This window comes from Silurus aristotelis (genome assembly GCF_946808225.1).
Source record: "Silurus aristotelis genome assembly, chromosome: 9".
NCBI classification, from domain to species: Eukaryota; Metazoa; Chordata; class Actinopteri; order Siluriformes; family Siluridae; genus Silurus; species Silurus aristotelis.
The window spans coordinates 5,239,131-5,261,377 of record NC_139582.1 but is presented as its reverse complement, the minus strand read 5'-3'; the positions used below and the strand labels follow the sequence as shown (position 1 = coordinate 5,261,377).

The 22,247-nt window shown below is 38.1% G+C and overlaps 1 protein-coding gene across 2 annotated transcripts in view; it reads left to right on the top strand.

Moving 5' to 3' along the window:
* Window positions 1-22,247, top strand: part of dpy19l3 (dpy-19 like C-mannosyltransferase 3) — a 71,658-nt gene that overhangs the window by 9,142 nt on the left and 40,269 nt on the right. Inside the window, exons 1-10 of one of the 2 annotated variants that reach the window (XM_083549941.1) lie at window positions 4,648-5,032; window positions 6,009-6,099; window positions 8,931-9,052; window positions 12,645-12,790; window positions 13,108-13,231; window positions 13,923-14,057; window positions 14,265-14,396; window positions 15,441-15,551; window positions 18,213-18,286; window positions 18,890-19,048. In XM_083549941.1, the coding sequence (XP_083406067.1) occupies window positions 4,766-5,032; window positions 6,009-6,099; window positions 8,931-9,052; window positions 12,645-12,790; window positions 13,108-13,231; window positions 13,923-14,057; window positions 14,265-14,396; window positions 15,441-15,551; window positions 18,213-18,286; window positions 18,890-19,048 (1,361 nt within the window). In that variant the 5' untranslated portion in view covers window positions 4,648-4,765. Of the gene's footprint in view, window positions 1-4,647; window positions 5,033-6,008; window positions 6,100-8,930; window positions 9,053-12,644; window positions 12,791-13,107; window positions 13,232-13,922; window positions 14,058-14,264; window positions 14,397-15,440; window positions 15,552-18,212; window positions 18,287-18,889; window positions 19,049-22,247 lie in introns of those variants that run through there. The other variant, XM_083549942.1, reaches the window with a different exon arrangement.

The window sequence follows — 22,247 nt, the reverse complement described above, 5'->3', positions numbered from 1 at the left end:
ATCAAGAGAATGCCAAGAGTGTGCAAAGCAGTAATATAAGCAAAATGTGGCTACTTTGAAGAATTCACATGTGTTAATTCATAGTTTTGATGCCTTCAGTGTGAATCTACAATTTTCATAGTCATGAAAATAAAGAAAACTCTTTGAATGAGAAGGTGTGTCCAAACTTCTGGTCTGTACTGTATATATAAAAAAATTAAATTATTTTTTCCAGACTTTTGACATCCACTGTATGTGGTATTACAATGATTTGAATGTGTTTCTGTTTATCAGTATAAAACAAATACAATTTTTTTTTTTCAATGCAAAGCTTCCCTAATGGCTTCTATTAATCCAAATTGTAGTAGGCATATGCTCATCACTGTTTTGAGGGGATCCTTGGAAAATCTTCTCTCCCTGCAAAGAGGTCCCTGGCCCCAAATAGTTTGAGAACCCCTTCTTTAAGGTAATAACAGTCTGGAGTGCCATTTTTTTTTTTTTACAATGACCATTACCTGTAGAAATATAAATGTAATGAACGTTGTTATATATGGCATTGTCATATTGTCATATTGCTCAAGAAGAACATAAATAGTTTTTCCTCTTTGCTGGTATTGAACTTAGACATTAAAGAACCAATGTTAATGGAAAAAGCAGCTCAGGGTTTAGAAATGTTTGAGGAACAGGTTTATTTGGTCCTGTTCTCTGAGCTGTTAATATTAAACACATGCTTATGCTTCCTTCTGGAAAAGTGTGATTTATTCCCAAAATGTGGTGAATGAATGTTTTGCTTTCCCAGATCATATTCATGGATTAACAGAAGGGCAGGGGATTATATAGTAGCTTCCTAAACTGGAACAGAAGACTGGAGAAGAGCCAAGCTGTTGTCATGTTCAGAAAGACGTTCTTTTGGTCAGGGTTCTCTCAGAAACTATAAGAAAGGTCTGAACACGAGGCCTCAGATCTTATGATGGTTGAAACAGTTGCTTATTTTGGCACTGTGCTTTCTTCTCATATCCTCTTGGCAGATGCTGCATTTTGCTCAGGAAAAAAAAACCAAGTGTGTCAGTCGAGAACCATGTGCAAGACAATGCAGTTGTATTTGGGCCATGAGACGTGTTCTGCATTCCCGTCTCTGACACTGCACAGATGTGCGCGTTCATTAGAAATACAGATTAGCTCGTCTTTCACTTTGGCAGACCGAATGTAACAAAAGTCATATTATATTGGATGTGTTATACAGTGGAGCTTTACCTTCTGAGAACTACACTGCAATGCCACATAACATGAATTTACTCTATAGCAAGTATTACGAGACAATGTGTTTTTTTTCATGTGTCCAGTATACAAAACAAGTACAGTGGAACCCGGTTATCTCGCCCTCGGTTACCTCGACAACCCTATTAAGTCGACTTTTTTGAGGTGGAACCGCCAAATTCTCGCTTTGTCTAAGCATTTTTTATCGGTTATGTCGACTTTTTTATGTCGCCGAACCCTGATATCTCGAGCACAAGGGGGGAAAAATTTGCCATTTAACGTCGGTTATCTCGATCGGCACTGTGCAGCCGCAGAAGAACTCGCGAAAGTGGCGGGAAAATCAAACCTTACAGCTGCTACAGGTGTTGTATTGTATACTGGTGAGTCTCTGCTGTTAGTTAGTGCACATATGCCTTTTGTTGTTAAATGTTATGCGATGAACGGGAGGCGAATGTAGCAGCGCGGCGCTGAACAGCACACGGGAGAACGTGGGATGAGCAGCAAAAGCATAGAATGAACACCGGCAGGATCGGGGGGGAAATCCGCGATGCGCTTTGGGAAGAAAAGAGCAGCCGTTGAGAGAGTGCCGGTGGGAACACACATACCGGGATACACATGAGCGATAACAACGACCGCCGTGAACCAACATAAACCAACAATAATGGACGGTAAGAGTGTGGAAGTTTAAATAGGAGCTGGTGATGATGCTAAACGAGCACCATATGTGCGCGATTGAAGCCGGGAGCTTCAGAGAAAGCGGCCGAGAAAACACCTGACACGCTGAAGGGGGTGCCGAAGGGGGCGTGGCAGGTGGATTCCTGACAGATAAACATGTACTGTATGTATTTTTATAGCATGCCTTCATCAAACAAATCGCGACAACGCTGCGTACATACATTCTCATTTATTAACGCACATCATGTACATAAAGAAATTTCAAGCACGTTAATATACTGCCGCCATTTTGATTTTCGTTTATCTCGATCATCGGTTATCTATTTTTGGCGACCCCCTAGGACATTGACATAACCGGGTTCCACAGTATTACCAATGTATAATACAGTGGTTTGAAATTGTTTCAATACATTATTTAGGCAACATTTTGTGGACACCTGACTATAAGATTTGTATATGCTTTTTAAAAATCACATTTATTTCCCCATTTGCTATTATATAACCTCCACTCTTCTGGGAAGATTTCCACTAGATTTCGAAGTGTACTTTTAAAGATTTCTGCTCATTCATCCACCAGGCTGTAAAATCAGGTACTGCTGGAGGTGAACTGAGGAGGCCTGGGGTGCAGTCAGCATTCCAATTCATCCCAAAGGTGTTTAATAGGGTTAAGGTCAAAGCTGTAGAGCAGGAGATCTTTCATTCCAACCCATGTAAATCATATCTTCATGGAGCTGGCTTTGTGCAGAGTTTACAATTCTATTTTATTACATTAAAAATTCTTAAATCCCTTTTAATTCTATTTCATTACAAATGTCAATTCCATTTCATTTTACTACAATTCTATGCAAAAAAATAAAATCCTTCTTTTGTTCTATTTTTTTATTTCAATTTTAATTTTCTTTTCTTTTGTAATTTTTTAATTGATTATTATTATTATTTTTTTTAATGGAGATCAGACTTAAAAAAACGATTCACTGCATGCTGTACAGTGTGGGGTTATGTATATTACACATTATTGTGAATCCTCTCAGTTAATCAAATAATATTTTTACTTGTTGCCATATTTTACTATGATTACAAAACACTATAGCAACAAAACTAGACAAATTACAAAAAAGTACACTTTTAACAGATACTCCTTTTAATTGCAACTTACAATTATCTCATTTATACAACTGAGCAGTTGAGGGTTAAGGGCCTTGCTCAAGTGCCCAGCAGTTTTGGCTTGTTGGTGCTGGAATTTGAACTCACAACCTTTAGATCCTCATCAACCTTCACCACTGAGCGCCCTTCTTCCTCCAGGTGGCAGTATTGCAAAATATGACTATAACTACACCGGGAATTCATGTTCTTTACTAGTTAGTCTGTTTTAGACACTAGCTAACAAGCTCACAGCACATTTATTATATTATGCTAGTTACAACTTTTGCCCTGTGAGCTAGCTAATTAATTTATAATTTGTTCACTATATTTGTATAACCTTTTCTTACAAAGAGATCGCTACCATGACTTTTAGATGGAACCCCTGTCAGGATTTCTCATATGTTATCAAAAGTTTTCTTGAAATATAAGATTCATGCAAGAAAAGTTGTATTGGTTTTTGAAAAATGATGGCCTAACCTTTCTTGGTGGTGCATTATAAGCCTTGGTTCATACAGTCATACAGTTTTGTTTTTTTCTGCCTGGTAAATGCAGTAGATCTAGCATGTTCTGGTCCACTCATAAAAAGGTCGCGTTAGAGTTTAAATCATGTCTGGCCGTGACTGTAATGGAAAGAACAAGAGTGATGCAACGTGTAGAGTGTAGTATTTTAAGGCTCGCGCTATGACTCATTCTCCGCTGTCATCAGTTCTCTCGCTCGATAAACGTAGGAGCCGCTTCGCTTTGCTTTGAAGGAAGAAATGACCGGAGCTTTTATTCCCAGCATGCTCCCTTGTTTTTTTCCCCCTGCGGTTAAACGCCTTCTAGAGCGAGCCAGGGCTCATGGGAGTGCGAGCTCTTAATTTGCAGTGAAAATTTGCAATGCTGGAAATACATTTCCTCCTCTGGCTTTGAGAGAGAGGACTGAGGAAGCTCATCAAAGGTGCAAGCAGCTGCACATGGTCTTGTTGATTTAGTGTGTTCGGTCAAGGTACATGCACAAGTCTGGGTTATAAGTCAGGCAAAGTTTGTTTGGGTTAAACTAAGGGTACTGTAACGTGTACTGGGTATCTGGGTAACCTATGAACCCAGGTGTTTTCCTTGCTGTATCGTGGCCATATGTTGTTATTTAGGCGTCGTGTTTAAATAGTCAGATGTCAGCTTGGTGTCTCCTCTGGGAAACCCACGTGTGAGACATGAAGCAGCTGCAGCCAGGACTCTTTTGAATTCACATTGTGTGAAGTCTTGTCTGTGACAGTTATAGCACCTTGTGGATGCCATTTCAGACCGGTGAGGAAGTTTTTTGATCGTTTCAAAAAGACGGACAAATGCTTTTAACATTTTCCAAGCGACGTTCCAAGTCCACGACTTTCTTTTTTTCCCTTACGAACACCGAAAGGTCACCATTTGTGCCGCTCAATACCTTCATTCCTATCTCAGCTGTCTTGTCCAGTCGTGGAACGGTCAGTTCTTTTATTACGCCTTAAAAAGCCTCCACAGATTTTTTTTTTCGCCGAGATAGCTCATAAAATATCTTGTAAAATTGTGGAACTTGTTTTTTTTTTTTTTTTTTTATGAGTAATGAGGTAATAGCAGTGTTTGAGAAAGCTCCTCCTTCAAGATTCAGAAAGCACCCGCTGGATTCGTTCACTGCATTATTGTTCAGTGGAGGACCCAAAAAAAAAAATATCTCAGAAAGGCAGAGAAAGCTGCAATGAAAGCAAGACGCAGAGGCAAGAGCGTGCAAGAGAACGTTCTGGACAGCGTCGATTTGGATAGCTCTGGGGCAAACGAGCACAAAGAGGTCTCAAAGCAGTGGGTGGACATAAGTTGTTCTTCATGGGGAAGACTTAATGACTTGAGCTGTTGGCAGACTCTTGGCATGGTGGCGGGGCTCACATTGGCAGGGGTGATTGGACTCTTCCATGCTTGGTATGTTTACTCCATCCATGAAAACCTGCTCTGGTTTTCACAGCTGGAGGTAAGAAGGATCTTTTGGTCTGTGTCTCATATTAATCATGTAACCGGTGATGGAATGTACATCTCCAATTTCTTATGTCAAATTGTGTGTAGAATAAAAAAGAAAAAAGATTTCGAGTTATTTATTCATAGTCTGGTAGGTCTAATAGTGTGCTGCATTGAATTAGCTTTTTAAAAGATAATGTTTCTTTAAACACACACAAGCAATATTGAAAGTTGAAAGCAGCTTTGGTGCAGACTTCATAATGAGTTCTTCTGTCAGAAAGTTGCGTTTGTTATATTTGTTTTGTTTTCTAAAGTGGATTAACAGTACGTTTTACCTGGTTTTTTGAAAAGACACTTTTTTATATTTTATTACCTCAAATAAAACTGACAAAACTATGCCAAATCTGGAGGATGGGTTGGGTCCACAAAAGCAGGGCTTGTGATGTTCTTTATGAAATGTTCCTTTTTTGAAAAATGATTTCATAACGTTTTGCAACATATTTGTCCATTTCTTCATTCATCCCCAGTTCATTCTTCTCAGAGTTGTAGCAGAGCCTGTCACAGGAACACTGTGGAAGTAGAAGAAAACCTCTAGAACTTCTATGTCAAACAAAATATCCTGTTAGAACAAATCGAATTTCTGATGGAGTAGAGCCCCGTCTATGCTGTATTTCCTTGTATTCCCTTATTCCCTGTATTCCTTAACTACAGTCTATATAAGGGACTACAGCATAGAATTTGACATAGAAGTTCTAGAGGTTTTCTTCTACTTCATACCGGTTGAATCTTTACTAAAAACAAGGCATTGTTATAAGAGCTGACTTAACAAGCCATAGTTATAGCACCTGGTTGACCTGTTATTGTAACTCCATTAAACCAACATCTGTCTAAAAATAATGTACCGTATTTGTTACATAATCAGAAGACACCTTATGTTATAGCTTTTATTTCAATCCCTCTGCTCACTTGTCAAATTTTGGATTTCTTGGCAGGAAGTAGAGCGTGAAATCTCCTTTCGGACCGAATGCGGCCTCTACTACTCATACTACAAGCAGATGCTCAGCGCCAAGTCTATACAGGAAGGTATGGAGATTTATTCAGTTTTGAACCCTGCTGTCCAAATGGCCTGAAGGCTCTGATGTTCTTTCACTGATATCTGAAAACATTGCCATGTTCATCCAAAGACACTCTCATTCAAAGTGATTTTACAAGTGGGTGAGTTATAGAATCCGGTCTAAAAGTATATAGCATTGAAACGGAGCAGACAGAAATGCAAATGTTGCCGAGATTCAAGTTTAAGCTTCAGATCAAATGCGGTGGACCACATGGTCTTAAATGTTCCAACTGCTGCCTCCAGAATTCTTGGCACCTGTCGTAGACATTATGGCATTGAATAATATTAGATGGAATCAATATATTTTGAGACACCATCAGCTTCAAAATAGTCCCCTCGCACAGCAATACAGCGCTCCCAGCGTTCCTGCACCTTCTCGAATTTGTCCTGGAAGTCTTCTTTTAAGCTCGTTGAAGGTCCTCCGTGTGTGACGCTCGAAAACACCTCGAACGACTCGTTGCAGCATCGCTGTATGTTAAACGTATGTCATGTCAATCGTCTTAGACCTAGTGTACATTTTCATTTACAGAATTTGGCAGACGCTCTTATCCATAGCGACTTTTTATACAATTCATACAACTGAGTTTCTTACTTTCAGATCAATACAGAATTGATCAAAGTAGAACATCAATGGGGTTCGAGCTCTACTGGACAAACTTTGATCTGAACTAGAGAGAGCAGTCCATATACAAACCTGAGAATCTGTAGGACCTTATGGACATGTAGATTCCTTGTTAGCTTCTCCAAACTTGTTAAACATGTAATAATATAAACACATTATACAATTACTGTGACTAAAGGGTGAATATAGTTCTGGAGGGGTTTATATATTAAAATAAATCAGTCTGAGAGTGATAATGATGATGATGATGATGATGATGATAATTGCACCTCAGCATCAACACCTCGGTGACCTTCAGAAGAGCAATATAAAAGGGATCAAATCCTGTAGTTTTGTTTTTCAATTTAAACCCCCGTGTTTTATCAAATAATTTAAAGGTGCGTATGTGTTTTCTTCAAACCTACCTGATCCCTCTGGCACTTTCCGAAAGCTTTTTTTTTTCCTGCTAATTGCCGTTCAGCTTGGGCTCTTCCCATTCTCGGGGCAGTCATCCAGCCAACGGAAACTGAATGAAATATAAATAAAGTAATGAGCTGACCAGTCATGCCTCACCGCCCACTTCGTCTGTTTTCCGTAAAAATGAAAGCAATCACTGGAGCTCTGCTGATTCCAAAAAAGAGAAAAGGAATAAAACTTTTCTTAAAGCGCTGCAAGTGAGTCAAAGCACTTTTGTGCTGCAGCATGGAGGGAAAAAAACCAAACTATTAAGTCATTAACTATCAAGAAGAAACTGACGGCTGCAGCAGCAAAGCTTAAAGCCCCTCTCGGTGTGCTGCTTTATTGTTCCTGTGCAATCAGACCTCATCGTGTAAATATACATGGAGTTTGCTTAGATGTTCACTTTTTTATTGAATATGTGTACATGGGAATTTCGGCTTGGTCTCTGTAGCATTGCTAAGTGAGATCTATAAGACTTTAAACTCAAATCGTGTTTATTAATAATTATATTATAAAAACATTACAGTATAATTTGACATCGTGGAAAGATTTGGCTGGTATTTTTGTTCTTCCTTTATTTATTTATTTATTTGTTTATTTATTTATAATATAATAGCAGCATGGGGGGACTTTTTCAGCTTTTTTTTTGTTATTCTCTACAGTAGCAGTTTTAATATTAGGCAAATCTGAAAAGCTTTTTTTTTACTAATTACAGTGGTAGAAATTTTGTTGCTGTTGTTCCTGAATAGTAATGATTTATTTATTAATTTTTTTCTTTACTATTGCAACAAATAATAATAATAATAATAACCATATTATTACATATTTACTAGTATTAGAAGTTCTTCTAGTGAATATATGTAATGATAGATTCACTATATTATTAGTATTAGTAAATATGTAATAATACAGTTATTACATTATTAATACTTTTGCAACTACCAAAAATAACTTCATTTTATATTTTCTACTACTAGTTGCTGTACTACCACTACAATTACTATTACTAGTACTTCTAATAATAATAATTTACTACAAATAATAATTATACTACAAATAATATACGGTATTTTTGCTACTTATTTACTACTACTACTACTTTTACTACTACTAATAATAAGCAATTCACTACAACTATTTCTGTATGGTCCCGAATATAAGACGACCCTGATTATAAGATTACATTTTACTTCATCTGTGTACTTCTTTATCCTAATTGTTGTCTTTGTTAGTTTTTTTTACATTCGAAAAACTTTACATATTGATTAATATAATAAACAAGTGACAAGGAAATTGAGCAGTTACTGTCTGCTAGCTCTAAATTCTAAGATGTGAACATGTGACTAAAAATAATACATGACCAGAAAAGTTCAGGTATTTATGCAAGGCATTTTCCGTGCCAGAAATATGTGCACATTGCTGCTAATTAATGTTTGCAGTGCTTTGCATGATTTGTTTCCATATTAACACCCCGAGTTAAGTTAATTATAAGCAATTACTGTAATAACATTTCTTTTCAGTTACAGATTAAATAAACTTTAATTAAGGCAAGTGAATCAGTACGCGGTCCCAACACATTTTATAGATTTGTTAATGTTTCCCCCAAAGCGGTAACTGTCACTGAAATGAATGCCAAAGTAGAGAGTGAGGTTTTAATGCGTTAATATTTTACTTATGTAATTAATAGCATTATTTAGGTTGCTGATAATCAGATGATAAAAACTGTATTTGTGTGTGTAGGTCTGTATGAGCTCATAAACGACAACACGACAGAGTCTATGAGGACTATTAATATCCTACAGCGCATGAACATCTATCAGGAGGTGTTGCTGAGTATACTGTACAGGATCCTACCCATACAGGTAACGCCTCATTTTTCTAATTATTATTATTTATTTATTTTTAGATATATATAAGCCATGAATTCTGGCGAATAGACAAAAAATGGCCAAGATGTTGGTCACATTTGGGTTTTTACCACAAGGGACTTTTACATTTCTTTTTTTGTTTTGTTTTTTTGCATTATTTCATTTATCATTATTTACAGAGATCATTTTGGGTATGAAATCAGTTTTATCACATGCATGGTAAAACATCAACAACAAAAAATTTCTAAAATCTTATAGCTAATGTAATTGTTTTAGTGTTTAGCCATGTTTTATGCTAATATGGACAGTGCTTCCTATAAGACGCATGTAGGTAGTTATTTTCATCTTTTCCTACTGCTTATGTTAATGCTCTATGACAGGACAGTGTAATACAATAATAGGAAACTCTCGCTGCCCTCTTCCACATACTGTACATGAGCTCATAGATGCCCTTGATTGGCTGGTGTTACTGTGATTGACAGGTAAGAAGAAGGAAGCATGACCTGTCTCTCACCCAGAATAAGCTAACGTGCTCCATTGTTTCCTGTCTGTGGATGGGAAACTTTAAACGATATTTCTGTTTAATAATTTTATATATATATATACAGTGGGTACGGAAAGTATTCAGACCCCCTTAAATTTTTCACTCTTTTTTATTTTGCAGCCATTTGCTAAAATCATTTAAGTTCATTTCTTTTCCTCATTAATGTACACATAGCATCCTATATTGACAGAAAAACACAGAATTGTTGACACTGTTGCAGATTTATTAAAAAAGAAAAACTGAAATATCACATGGTCCTAAGTATTCAGACCCTTTGCTCAGTATTTAGTAGAAGCCCCCTTTTGATCTAATACAGCCATGAGTCTTTTTGGGAAGGATGCAACAAGTTTTTCACACCTGGATTCAGGGATCCTCTGCCATTCCTCCTTGCAGGTCCTCTCCAGTTCTGTCAGGTTGGACGGTAAACGTTGGTGGACAGCTATTTTTAGGTCTCTCCAGAGATGCTCAATTGGGTTTAAGTCATTGCTCTGGCTGGGCCATTCAAGAACAGTCACAGAGTTGTTGTGAAGCCACTCCATCGTTATTTTAGCTGTGTGCTTAGGGTCATTGTCTTGTTGAAAGGTAAACCTTCAGCCCAGTCTGAGGTCCAAAGCACTCTGGAGAAGGTTTTCGTCCAGGATATCCCTGTGCTTGGCCGCATTCATCTTTCCCTTGATTGCAACCAGTCGTCCTGTCCCTGCAGCTGAAAAACACCCCCACAGCATGATGCTGCCACCACCATGCTTCATTGTTGAGACTGTACTGGACAGGTGATGAGCAGTGCCTGGTTTTCTCCACACATACCAAAAAGTTCTATCTTGGTCTCATCAGACCAGAGAATCTTATTTCTCACCATCTTGGAGAACTTCATGTGGGTTTTCATGTGTCCTGCACTGAGGAGAGGCTTCCATCAGGCCACTCTGCTATAAAGCCCCACTGGTGAAGGGCTGCAGTGATGGTTGACTTTCTACAACTTTCTCCCATCTCCCGACTGCATCTCTGGAGCTCAGCCACAGTGATCTTTGGGTTCTTCTTTACCTCTCTCACTAAGGCTCTTCTCCCCCGATAGCTCAGTTTGGCCGGTCGGCCAGCTATAGGAATGGTTCTGGTCGTCCCAAACGTCTTCCATTTGAGGATTATGGAGGCCACTGTGCTCTTAGGAACCTTAAGTGCAGCAGAAATTTTTTTGGAACCTTGGCCAGATCTGTGCCTTGCCACAATTCTGTCTCTGAGCTCTTCAGGCAGTTCCTTTGACCTTAATGATTCTCATTTGCTCTGACATGCATTGTGATCTGTAAGGTCTAATATAAACAGGTGTGTGGCTTTCCTAATCAAGTCCAATCAGTATAATCAAAAATTTCTGGACTCAAATGAAGGTGTAGAACCATCTCAAGGATGATCAGAAGAAATGGAGAGCACCTGAGTTAAATATATGAGTGTCACAGCAAAGGGTCTGAATACTTAGGACCATGTGATATTTCAGTTTTTCTTTTTTAATAAATCTGCAAAAAGGTCAACAATTCTGTGTTTTTCTGTCAGTATGGGGTGCTATGTGTACATTCATGAGGAAAAGAAATGAACTTAAATGATTTTAGCAAATGGCTGCAATATAACAAAAAGTGAAAAATTTAAGGGGGTCTGAATACTTTCCGTACCCACTGTATATTTATATAATTCCCCAAACTGCTACCATGAAGTTGAAGGAACACAATTATATAGGATTTCTTTAGATCCACCTTTTAATTTTAATAAAAGACTCAATTCCTGCTCACCATGGATTTCTGAAGAGTTGCAATTTCTTCGCCTCTCTTTGCTGGACACATTTGGCGTGAGAAACTGAGAATCGTCTTGTGAAAGCCAGGGTTTTGGAATATGCTACCATCTCTAAATGTCATCTCCCTCATTGCACTCATGCAGCTCCGTTTCCTTACGCTCCCACCACTGTGCTTTACGGTCGTGCTCCAACGTGCTTTCATTCTGTTAGTCCTGGCCAGAGGAACCAATCTGAGACGAACAAACGTATCATGGTCTCATCTGGCCAAAGAATGTACTCCCAATATTCTTCATGCTTCTTTTCATGTTCTTCAGCAAATTTGTAATCTTGCAGTCTTGGGTCAAAGTGGAAGCAATATATGTATTTTTTTCATGAGGTTCTTGTTATGCAATATCTGTCACATTAGTCATCATACAAGCTCAGATTTCCACTGATAATCCCTGTGCCACGTCGGAAGCTGCTCATCTGTTTTTCAGAGCTAGATTGTGCACAAAGTGCGCTGTCTCTGGCATCATTTCAGGAGAGATTAGTGATAGTATGGCTTGTTCGATACTCCCCAATTACTGCTGCAACTGTGTTTCAGTTACTGTGTATGATTTTTGCCAGGACACCAGTTAGACATGCACATAGACACAACAAATAGTTCTAAAACAGGGGAGTGGGAGCTCAGTGGTTAAGGTGCTGGGATACTGATCGGAAGGTCGGGGGTTTAAGCTACCGCTCTTGGTCCCTTGACCCTCTGTTCTCCAGGGGCGCCGTATCATGGCCAACCCTGTGCTCTGACCCCAGCTTCTAGGCAAGTTGGGATATGCGAAGAACAAAATTCCACTGTGCTGTAATGTATATTTGACAAATAAAGGCTATTCTATTTTTCTACTAAAATTAGAATGTAGAAAGTCAGGTACTGGTGTAGGTGAGGTGAGGAGGCCTGGAGTGCAGTCAGCATCTCAATTCATCCCAAAGTTGTTCAATAGGGTCGAGGTCAGAGCTCTAGAGGAGGCCACTCAAGATCTTCCGCTTCAACAATGTAAAGTATATTGTCATGTGGCTGGTTTCGTGCACAGGGTCATTGTTATGCTGTAACAGGTTTGGTTAGATCATGTGTAAGTAAAGTTTAATGCTACAGCATCCAAAGACGTCCTATACAATTGCTTGCCTCCGACTTTGTGGAAACAGTTTGGAAAAGAACGACATGTGGTTGGAAAAGGCAGGTGTTCCAATGCTTTTGTTTGTTAAAATGACAAAAATGTGTATTTTGTGCGTTACAGTCTTACCTCGAGCCAGTGTACTTCTACATCTACACTGTGTTTGCTCTACAAGCAGTCTATGTGCTCGCTCTCTTCTTCACCAGTTGGCTCCTCAGTGGATCATGGCTGGCTGGAACTCTGGCTGGAGTCTGGTACGTCCTCAACAGGTATAGCGTGTGCTCACTCACACACACACACACACACACACACACACACACACACACACACATGCAAGTGCAGACAATTTAAATTCTCTCAAGAAATGAAACCTCATTGCTATTCTGAAAGCTTTTGGCTTCGGGGAAAGGCTTTCTGAATAATTTCATTGATGCATTTTTTCTGGAAAACAAGAACATACAGAGTATGACCTTGTGAGCGAGGATATTGACGCTCTCTCTCTCTCTCTCTCTCTCTCTCTCTCTCTCTCTCTCTCTCTCTCTCTCTCTCTCTCTCTCTCTCTCTCTCTCTGTGTGTGTGTGTGTAGAATAGACACAACACGTGTGGAGTTCACCATCTCTCTGAGAGAGAACTGGTCCCTGCCATTCTTCGCGCTGCAGGTGGCCGCCATCACCTGCTACCTGCGTCCTCAACTACGACTACAGCACCAGGTACACATCTGTCACATTGTTCACATCTGTCACATAATTCTTGAGCTGTACAGTGTCACATGAGTCACATGAATACTGAATACTAAGTCCTTAGTGAAATTAGCATTATGTATATCAGTCTTTCTTTCTTTCTTTCTTTCTTTCTTTCTTTCTTTCTTTCTTTCTTTCTTTCTTTCTTTCTTTCTTTCTTTCTTTCTTTCTTTCTTTCGCCCATCTATCTAGAGTCACTTCTTTCTTTCTTTCTTTCTTTCTTTCTTTCTTTCTTTCTTTCTTTCTTTCTTTCTTTCTTTCTTTCTTTCTTTCTTTCTTTCTTTCTTTCTTTCTTTCTTTCTGGTGTCAGCTTTTGGCGATATATATTACATATTAGATAATACAGTGTGTGCCACTTTCCGAGTTTATAGTTTTTTTTAAACTGTTCTGCTTTTTTGTCTGAGTGCTGATGTGATGTAACAGTTTAGATGGACATTTATAAACATTTTCTTGAGAAGTCTGAAAGAGGCTTTAGTGTTGAACTGGAGCTGAACCATGGGAGATATTCCATCAGCTTGACTTTTATACAAATGATTATGTGGTGGAAGAATTCTCTGCCACGGGAACATACTGTACTGATGACTGTGTGTGTGTGTGTGTGTGTGTGTGTGTGTGTGTGTGTGTGTGTGTGTGTGTGTGTGTGTGTGTTTTCTCTGCTCAGAGGATGGTGCTGTGGCTGGTGTTTGTCTGCACGCTTTGTTTCTGTCTAACGTGGCAGTTTAATCAGTTCATCTTGCTGGTGCAGGCCTTCCTCATCTTCACGCTTGACTCCCTGGACTTTCTTACAGCTGAGCAGGTAACACACACACACAGGTGCAACCACAGTATAGGGGCATTATTCTGTTAGTCCTGGCCTCTCTATTTGGTGTTTGACACAATTCCACACTGTGGTTTTTTTTTTCTTCTTTTTCTAAATATCCATAAAGATATTAGAACACCTTGTGTGAATATAAAATAATTTAGTTATAATATTTAATAAAATTTTATATGTGTGTGTGTTCAGGCGACGTCTCTGTACCTGGTACAAGCTGTGAGTCTGCTGTGTGTGTGGCTGCTGCAGTTCTGTAACCCCATGGTGCTGGGCTCTCTGGTGCTCAGCTTCATTGTGTCTGTGCTCTTCGTCAAACACTTCCAGGTATAAATACCTTTAGACTTCCTATATGTAGTCAAGTAATGCAGGGGAACAAGTAAAAGTAGTTTGTTCTAAATCATTTCATGGCCTGAATAGGCCACATCTGTCTGTCTGTCTGTCTGTCTGTCTGTCTGTCTGTCTGTCTGTCTGTCTGTCTGTCTGTCTGTCTGTCTGTCTGTCTGTCTGTCTGTCTGTCTGTCTGTCTGTCTGTTCCGTCCCATACAATTCTGATTTGGACCCTTATCTAGAGGGTTATACATTTATCATAAATATATATAGAATTCCAGATCTGACATCCCGTGTATAAAATAAGTAACGGATATTTAACCAGCTTAGATTAACTCTGCACCACTGGCAAACGACCATGATGAAATTGGCGATCTTTTTCAATGTTAATTGGCCATCTAGGTTTTGAACGATAATACTTTCCAAGATGTAGAACGGATTACCGCTGTGTTCATATACAAACTGTCAAACTTTATAGCCCGGAGAAGGCGTAGATATACCAAATGTCGACCATTAGCCGTGTCTTTTTATGGACCGTTTTAATTGAGGCCAAGACCGGCCTAGTAATGGATGCCACTGATCAGTTAGTGCTCTCTGGGGAAAGTCTGGAAAAGTCTCGAATTCACAAGCATTCATTCTCAAACCTGGAAAATCTACAGGTATAGAAACTTTAAAAGCGTTTTAGAAATCAATAGAAAAAAAGGACAATGGATTTAGAACGTTACTGTCTTGTGTTTGTTATTTAGAAATTTATTTTTTTATTTTCATTTTAGTGCAGTTAATACCTGAGGAAGCTGTATGCAGAACATCTGGAAAAGTTGGAGAAGAAACTGACAATTTTCCTAAAAAATGTTGTGTTTAGGAAGTTTAGTATTACCGGTTGAGCATGAAGCAAACAGCATCATTCTCAGATTCTATACTTATTCTTTCTCTTATATATATATATTTAAATGTCTTTTCATTATCAAATGCACCAAATCCATGCTTTGTTTTTGTAATGCTCTTTTTTCTTTTTCTTTATTCTTTTTTTCTTCTTTCCAGACTGGACTGAAGGTGGGGAAGGTGGGAGGCTTTGTCACGCGTGTAGGAAAGCTGGCTCTTCATGCAGTCCTTGTGCTCATTTTAACTCTCATCATCAATTATTTAGCCAAGGTGAGTCCTAAGACATAGACTACATCTATTCAGAGGCAAAAATATTCCATCACAGGTTTATTCAACTAAAATGTAATCCAATTCCATAAATTTCTTCGATGATAAAGAAATGGAAAAGCAGCTAACACGATTGATTTGTGACACTTATTTTGTGTAACTTATTAATGCCTTTCTATGAATAAATTGATTAAAGTTATAATCATATACAGTTTGATATGAGGAAAATACATAAATGCTTGATAATGAAACATCATGTTTTTGCCATTGTCAAGCCTTGTCTTATCTTGAAGTCTGTACGAAAGTGTGATTAGTCGTGAAGCTCATCTCTGCTCCGATAAGCTTCCTTTTGGAAAATAATTAACGTTGATGTGATTGGATGAGCATCAGTAAAAGATTACCTAGAGAGGTCAAGTTTATAGGCTCTGCCATTATTTATTTATTTATTTATTTATTGTTTGTTAGCATAAATACTTTACAGGCTCCATGTCAACCTGAGTCTATTTATCTGAATACTTTTTTATTTTCAAGATTTATTAACAATTGAGATTAAGTATTTGAGAGGTTTCTGATTGTTCCATGATGATGTAAAATAAATTGGATTTTACATGCAAGACTCTTGCTTTTGCCCTTCATGACCCCTTTCTGGGCTACAACCTGTCATTAGTTTGATGATTAAAGAGACATTAGTTTCAAGCTGCATTTTGGTGGTAGCTTGGTTGGTTAAGTCGTTGGACTTCTGATCAAAAGGTTTAAATCTCAGCGCCACCAAGATGCCACTTCAGGGCCCTCGAGCGATGTCATTAACCCCTAATTGCTCAGTTGCATAAATAAGATAATTGTAAGTTATTTTAGATAAGGTCGTCGACCAGATGGCAGAAATAAAAATGGAATGGATTTTCGGAAGCTCGGGAAAATGAGGACACAAATGTTTTTTAAAAAGTGTCTAAGTTCTCTAGATCTGAAAACTTCCTATAGGATTGCGTTTAAAATGAGCGATGACGATCCAGAAAAGAAATTTTGCGTAGAAGAGGAACAATTGGGAAAGTTGTTTTTCCATTAGCATGATCACTGATGGAGTTGGAAGCCTTAAACTTTCACTTGAGTAAAAGTACAAAAGTATTTGCCTTCAAATGTACTTAAGTATCCAAAGTACTATGATTTATTATGGCTCTAATGTTCCTATTATCGTTTTTGTCACAAGCCTCTTCGCTTAATCAACTGAGTTGAGCCCTACTTCAAAAAATTTGTGCAAATAAAAGAGTTCCTTCCATCATTTATTCCTTTCAAAATGTTGTGCTTGCTGTTAAACTGACACTGAACTGTATGTCGGTGTAGAAAATCACCAAGCGACAATCAAAACAAGTTCAAAACAGATTGGTGGCTTGCTGTGTGCTTGACCAGTTAAGTTTTTATCAGCTCATAAATAAAAAGAAACGACTGATTTCAGTAGTTTAAAAAGCCAGACCAATATTAGACTGAAATGTAGTGAAATTAAAGTTAAAAGTCTCGCCAAATGGAAATATTTCAGTAAAGTACAGATACGCAAATACTACAGATACTACTTAAGTACAGTAACGAATTACATTTGCTTACCGTATTTTCTGGACTATAAGCCGCTACTTTTTTCCCACGCTTTGAACCCCGCGGCTTATACAACGAAGCGGCTAATTTGTGGATTTTTCCTGGTTTTTCCCGGTTTCACAAACTTCAAGCCAAAAAACTGAGCCCCGTAACATTAGACCAATGAAATTGCTGTATGGGTTCAGGTGAACCAATGAAATTCTTTATATTAAATCAGATGCGCTCCCACTGAATCGGGCCGCACCACATCATAAATATGGATGAGGTTGCTCTGACGTTTGAGCTGCCGCTCACTCGGACTGTCAACAGGAAATGTGAATCATTCGTCACGCTGAAAACAACCGGCATGAAAAAAACGCACTTCACCTGTGTTCTGAGCTGCACGGCATCGGGAGAAAAGCTTCATCGATGGTGATTTTTAAACGCACGACGGTGCCAAAAGATAAACTCTTGAGAGAAATTGTTGTGAAAGGAAGGAGGAAGACTTTCTTGGTAGGCTACTCTTTAGATATAAGCACAGACAGGTTTCCAAAACTCGTGCTTTTTTATTTTTCTTGGCAACAGCGTTATGGGTTAGTCAAAGAAACTTAGTAATGAGCATCAGAAAATAATAAGGACATATTCCTCGGTCTTACACGTGCAGTAATAGTGGAAAAATGCGGCGGCAGGCCATTCCAAAATGCCGCTCTGCTCTTAAAGGAGCCACAACATATTTCACCCGTTACACTGTGTAACAGACACTGTCTTTCGTTAAAGCTTGTGCAAAGTTCATTAGTTTCAGTGTAGACACTGCAGCTTATAGACAGGTGCGGCTTATTTATGTTCAAAATAAAAATCTTTGTCAAATTCAGTGGGTGCGGCTTATATTTGGGTGCACTTAATAGTTCGGAAATTATGGTAGTTAATGTCCAACACTGCTCTAGACTGCTTTTTACTGATGTGTATTTTTTTTGTACACTTGTTTCTACTTCACTCTCTTTAAACAAAGTATCTCTAGTAATTTACGTCAGTTTACACCTCTTCTATTTACACCCCCCCCCACACACACACCTATTTTTTTTTTTTCTCTCTTAATGATAGAGAGTCCTGCAGCTGAGATCCGATGAGCACATCTTCAAGTTCATAAAGGCCAAGTTTGGCTTGGGGGCTACAAGGTAGGTTTCTGCACCAGGATTCTATCCTTTTCTGTAAATGGTTAACCTTTTTGTCATTAATCAGGGCCATTAACGCAGTGTTTTATTCAGGATCCAACTACTCACCGAGGCTAGGCAGAGCCATTAGTTCGGAGATTTATCGAGGTCTTGCTACTGTGAAAAATGTCATCTGGAAGGCAAAATAATCTGCTCGTTCACTGGATATTACAACGCTTTCACATTTCTATCCTGCCTGCAGGGCTTAATGACTGTATCGCACCTCAGCCCTTGGCTTTTCCATATAACGTGTTTCAAGCATTTCCCCAAACATTTCCCCAGTTTCCGCGTCTCCGTTTCCGATGTTGATTTAATCATTTTATCGGCATGAATGCCGTACACGTAATGGCGGGAAAGCAATGACTTGATGCAATGATTCTGCAAATAAAATCTGTGTAGAATAAATATTATTTTAGGTTTTGTGTTTATCATTAGCACACATCCACCGAAATTCCCACTCGTACGTTATAATGGGATGTAATCAAAAGCCCATTAATACATAGTAAATGTCCCATGGTGTGTTTGGGGAGAAAAAGATAAATATTCTTTCCCTTCTTTCTTTTTCAGAGATTTTGACGCCAGTCTGTATCTGTGTGAGGAGGCATTCGGTTTGCTGCCGTTTGACACATTCGATCGCCTGGCTGCTACTCTGATGCTTTACCCGTACCTCTGTACGCTCTCGGTTCTCGCCATCGTCCTGGCGCTTGCCGCTTTCTCCAATCTCAGGTTTGACACTGACGTGCCACTCCAGATGTTTTGCTTTTTGGACTTGTGTTGGGTGTTTTCTGTATATTATCAGTGGAGGAAGTTGCGGTTCAGTGGTTAAGGGTTACTGATCGGAAGGTTAGGGTTTCAAGCCCCAGTATCGCCAAGCTGCCAATCTTAGGCCCTTGAGCATGGCCCTGTATGATGGCTGACCCTAGCGTCTTAACATCCCTGGGATATGCAAAAAAAAGAAAATGACTGTGCTATAAGGTACATGCGACAAGTAAAAAAAAAATCACCTCAGAAATGTATTCTCCTAAACCGAAGACTTTAAACAGTGAGCATATGAATGTTTTGCTTTTCACTGTGGTACATCGTTATTGTTACTAACGAAAAAGAGTACTGTAGTCCCCGAGTTACGACGGTTCAATGATCTTCTATACGAAAAAATCTTCCAAAATATTTAACATTTTGTGCAATGTAGCGGCGTGTATGCGGTATGATTCGTTGGGACGCTGCCTGGATGTCACCTTGTAAGATGTGTTACTCCCGCCAGCGGTTGACAGAGTTGTTTCGTTGTTAGAGCGCATATTTTTTCCTGTGTTTTTGGTGTTTTGGTGCTCTTGTGCCTCTCCTTTTTATCGGCATCACCAGACACTGTAGCTGAGCACATTGGGCTCCGCCTACTCCTCTCCACTCGCGAATCGGCGCTCGTCCACGAGCATTACATATATACTGTATAGTTTCTACAGTGTAGTACTGTAAATTGCTCTGTTTTGCTAAATTATGTACTGTCAATGGTTACATTATGAAAAATCTTACAAATTATCGAAGTATTGTATAACGCTATTCAATAACATTTTTACTCTGTGAAACTACATAGCAGCCCGTGCCATTAATAATACGGGTATAAGAGAAAGACACAAGACATAATTACAAGTTTACAAATTACCTATAGTGCAATTTATGGGCTGCAACCAACGATTATTTAGATAATCGATTAATCCGACGATTTCTTTTCTTAAAAATTTTTTAAAAAAAGACAGATTTTTAAATAGATGTTTAGCTTATTATGACTATATAAAATAATTCAGTATATTAATGTATAAACGTGTACTTAAAATATGCAAAAGCTACATATTGAGTTTACTAGCTTCAATTTTAACATGGAGGATTTCTCCTTTGAACAAATTCACTCATGCTAGGTTTTTTCATTCTGTAAAAACACAAAGAATTTGAGTATGAAAGGTGAAACAATTTTTGTAAATCAACATTTGTATTGTTTTGAATGATAATTGCAGATGGCAAGTTAACCACCACTCTTTAAAGAAAATCTATATAAAATACTATACAACGTTGTTTGACAATTTCTGTTTGAAAAAATACAGACATTTTGTTCATTTGTGAAGATTTAAGCATCTAGTATCAAAAATACATTCAATTTTGTATGATAATCAAATGATATATACATAAATGAAATATATAAACATCGAAAGCAAGCATTTGAACGTATTAAAGATGCAGTATGCTTTAAAAAGAGAATGGAGCAAAGAAACGGCAAAAGCTAACAGGCCTGATTTAAAAAAAAAATATGCATTGGTGTACAAATTGGTTGCTGCTGTTATTTGCTTCAGCTGTTATCTTGCCATCGGGCTAAAACCAAAACTTGAGCAGCCCAACTAATTTATGGTGACATTCGTTGACAACAAATTTTATTATCAGTTATTAGCGATTTTATCGATTAGTTGTGTGTGTGTTATGTATGTCTGTTATTTGCATAGTGCAGTTGTGTATTGTGTTTCATATATACCTCAGAATTAGGACTTTTTTGTATGAGAATGTATTAACTTGACCAAATGAGAAAAACAGTTCCCTTTTAATGCTTAAACACTGATTAATCATCTAACGTGACTTTTTTAAATTTTAAGTAAATCAGAAACCATTTGCATATTGGCTTTTCACTTGACCAAGTTTTTAACTGCTCGTGGATTCCGAACGGATAACTTTTTTTTTTTTTTTTGTTTGACGTACAAATAAACTTGTACTTTTCAATCCATTCGTCTTCAAACATTCTTCAAACGAGCCCAGAGAGGTAAATAAAAAAAAAAAAAAATCAACCAAAGTCTGAGAAAATGATCCAGTTTCTGAGCTCATGTCTCTAGCCAGGCTCTCTTCTCATAGCCTTCAGCTAAATAATTTATATAAAGGCACATGATTGACTGCAACAGAGAACCTGCTATAGAAGGCGAGGTTCTTTTGGCAGCTAGAATCAGTGAAATACAGCCTCCCATGTGTTTATAATCTCTTCAGTATATAAAATATCAGTTCTGCCTGCTAAAATACTTCACTGAGGCTGCATTTGACAGCATGCCACCCGTTTGGTGACCCCAGTTTTATAATTACTTTGGAAAGTACATTAGATTTGATGACTATATTTATTAAACTGTGTGAATTGTATGAAGACTGAGTTGATGGTAGTGGCGTTTTATATGGTTCCTGGGGGCATGTTGAGAAAAATACCCATTAGAATAAAAAAATTAAAGTAAATAATATGGAATAAATTTGAAGCAGTGAATGTATACACATATACCAAGGGTACTTTGCTTGATATTAGTCCTAATTAGAGCCCTTTTCTGAACAAAAATACTAAGCAAGTTTCTCCGTAGAACTTTTAATGGTTCCCCCAGAGAAACGACCAAAGAGTTGTAACCAATGCAATCAATCGTTTAAAATGGATCCTTTTTTTTTTCTTCTTTTCACAAGTGTTGTGATCTGCAGACCGAATAGATTTCACATGCTCATTGTGGGTCATTGGCTGTGTTTTATCTGTAATGAACTCCTCCTTTGATGGGAGCATCAACAGAAGGCAGATGGCATTTCAGTCATGGAATTTCCCATGATTGAAGTACCATCTGCATTCCACTGATTCTGCATTTACAAAAGTATGTAAAGTAAAAGACGTTTTAAACGTAGCTAGTGTGTCCAACCTATGCTTCAGTTGAATACCCTGAAACTTACAAAAAGTCTGTTTATTCAGAAAGTACTGAAGTTCAAATAACTATACATTTTATACTGTCTAATGACAAACCAAAAAGCAGATCGCTTTTTATATTTGATATATTTTTTTTATTCAAATGAAAAAAATCTGAATAAACCATTGGTCCCACAGGAAGTCTACTTGTGGCAAATACTATTAAATTGGACATGATTTAAAAAGGCA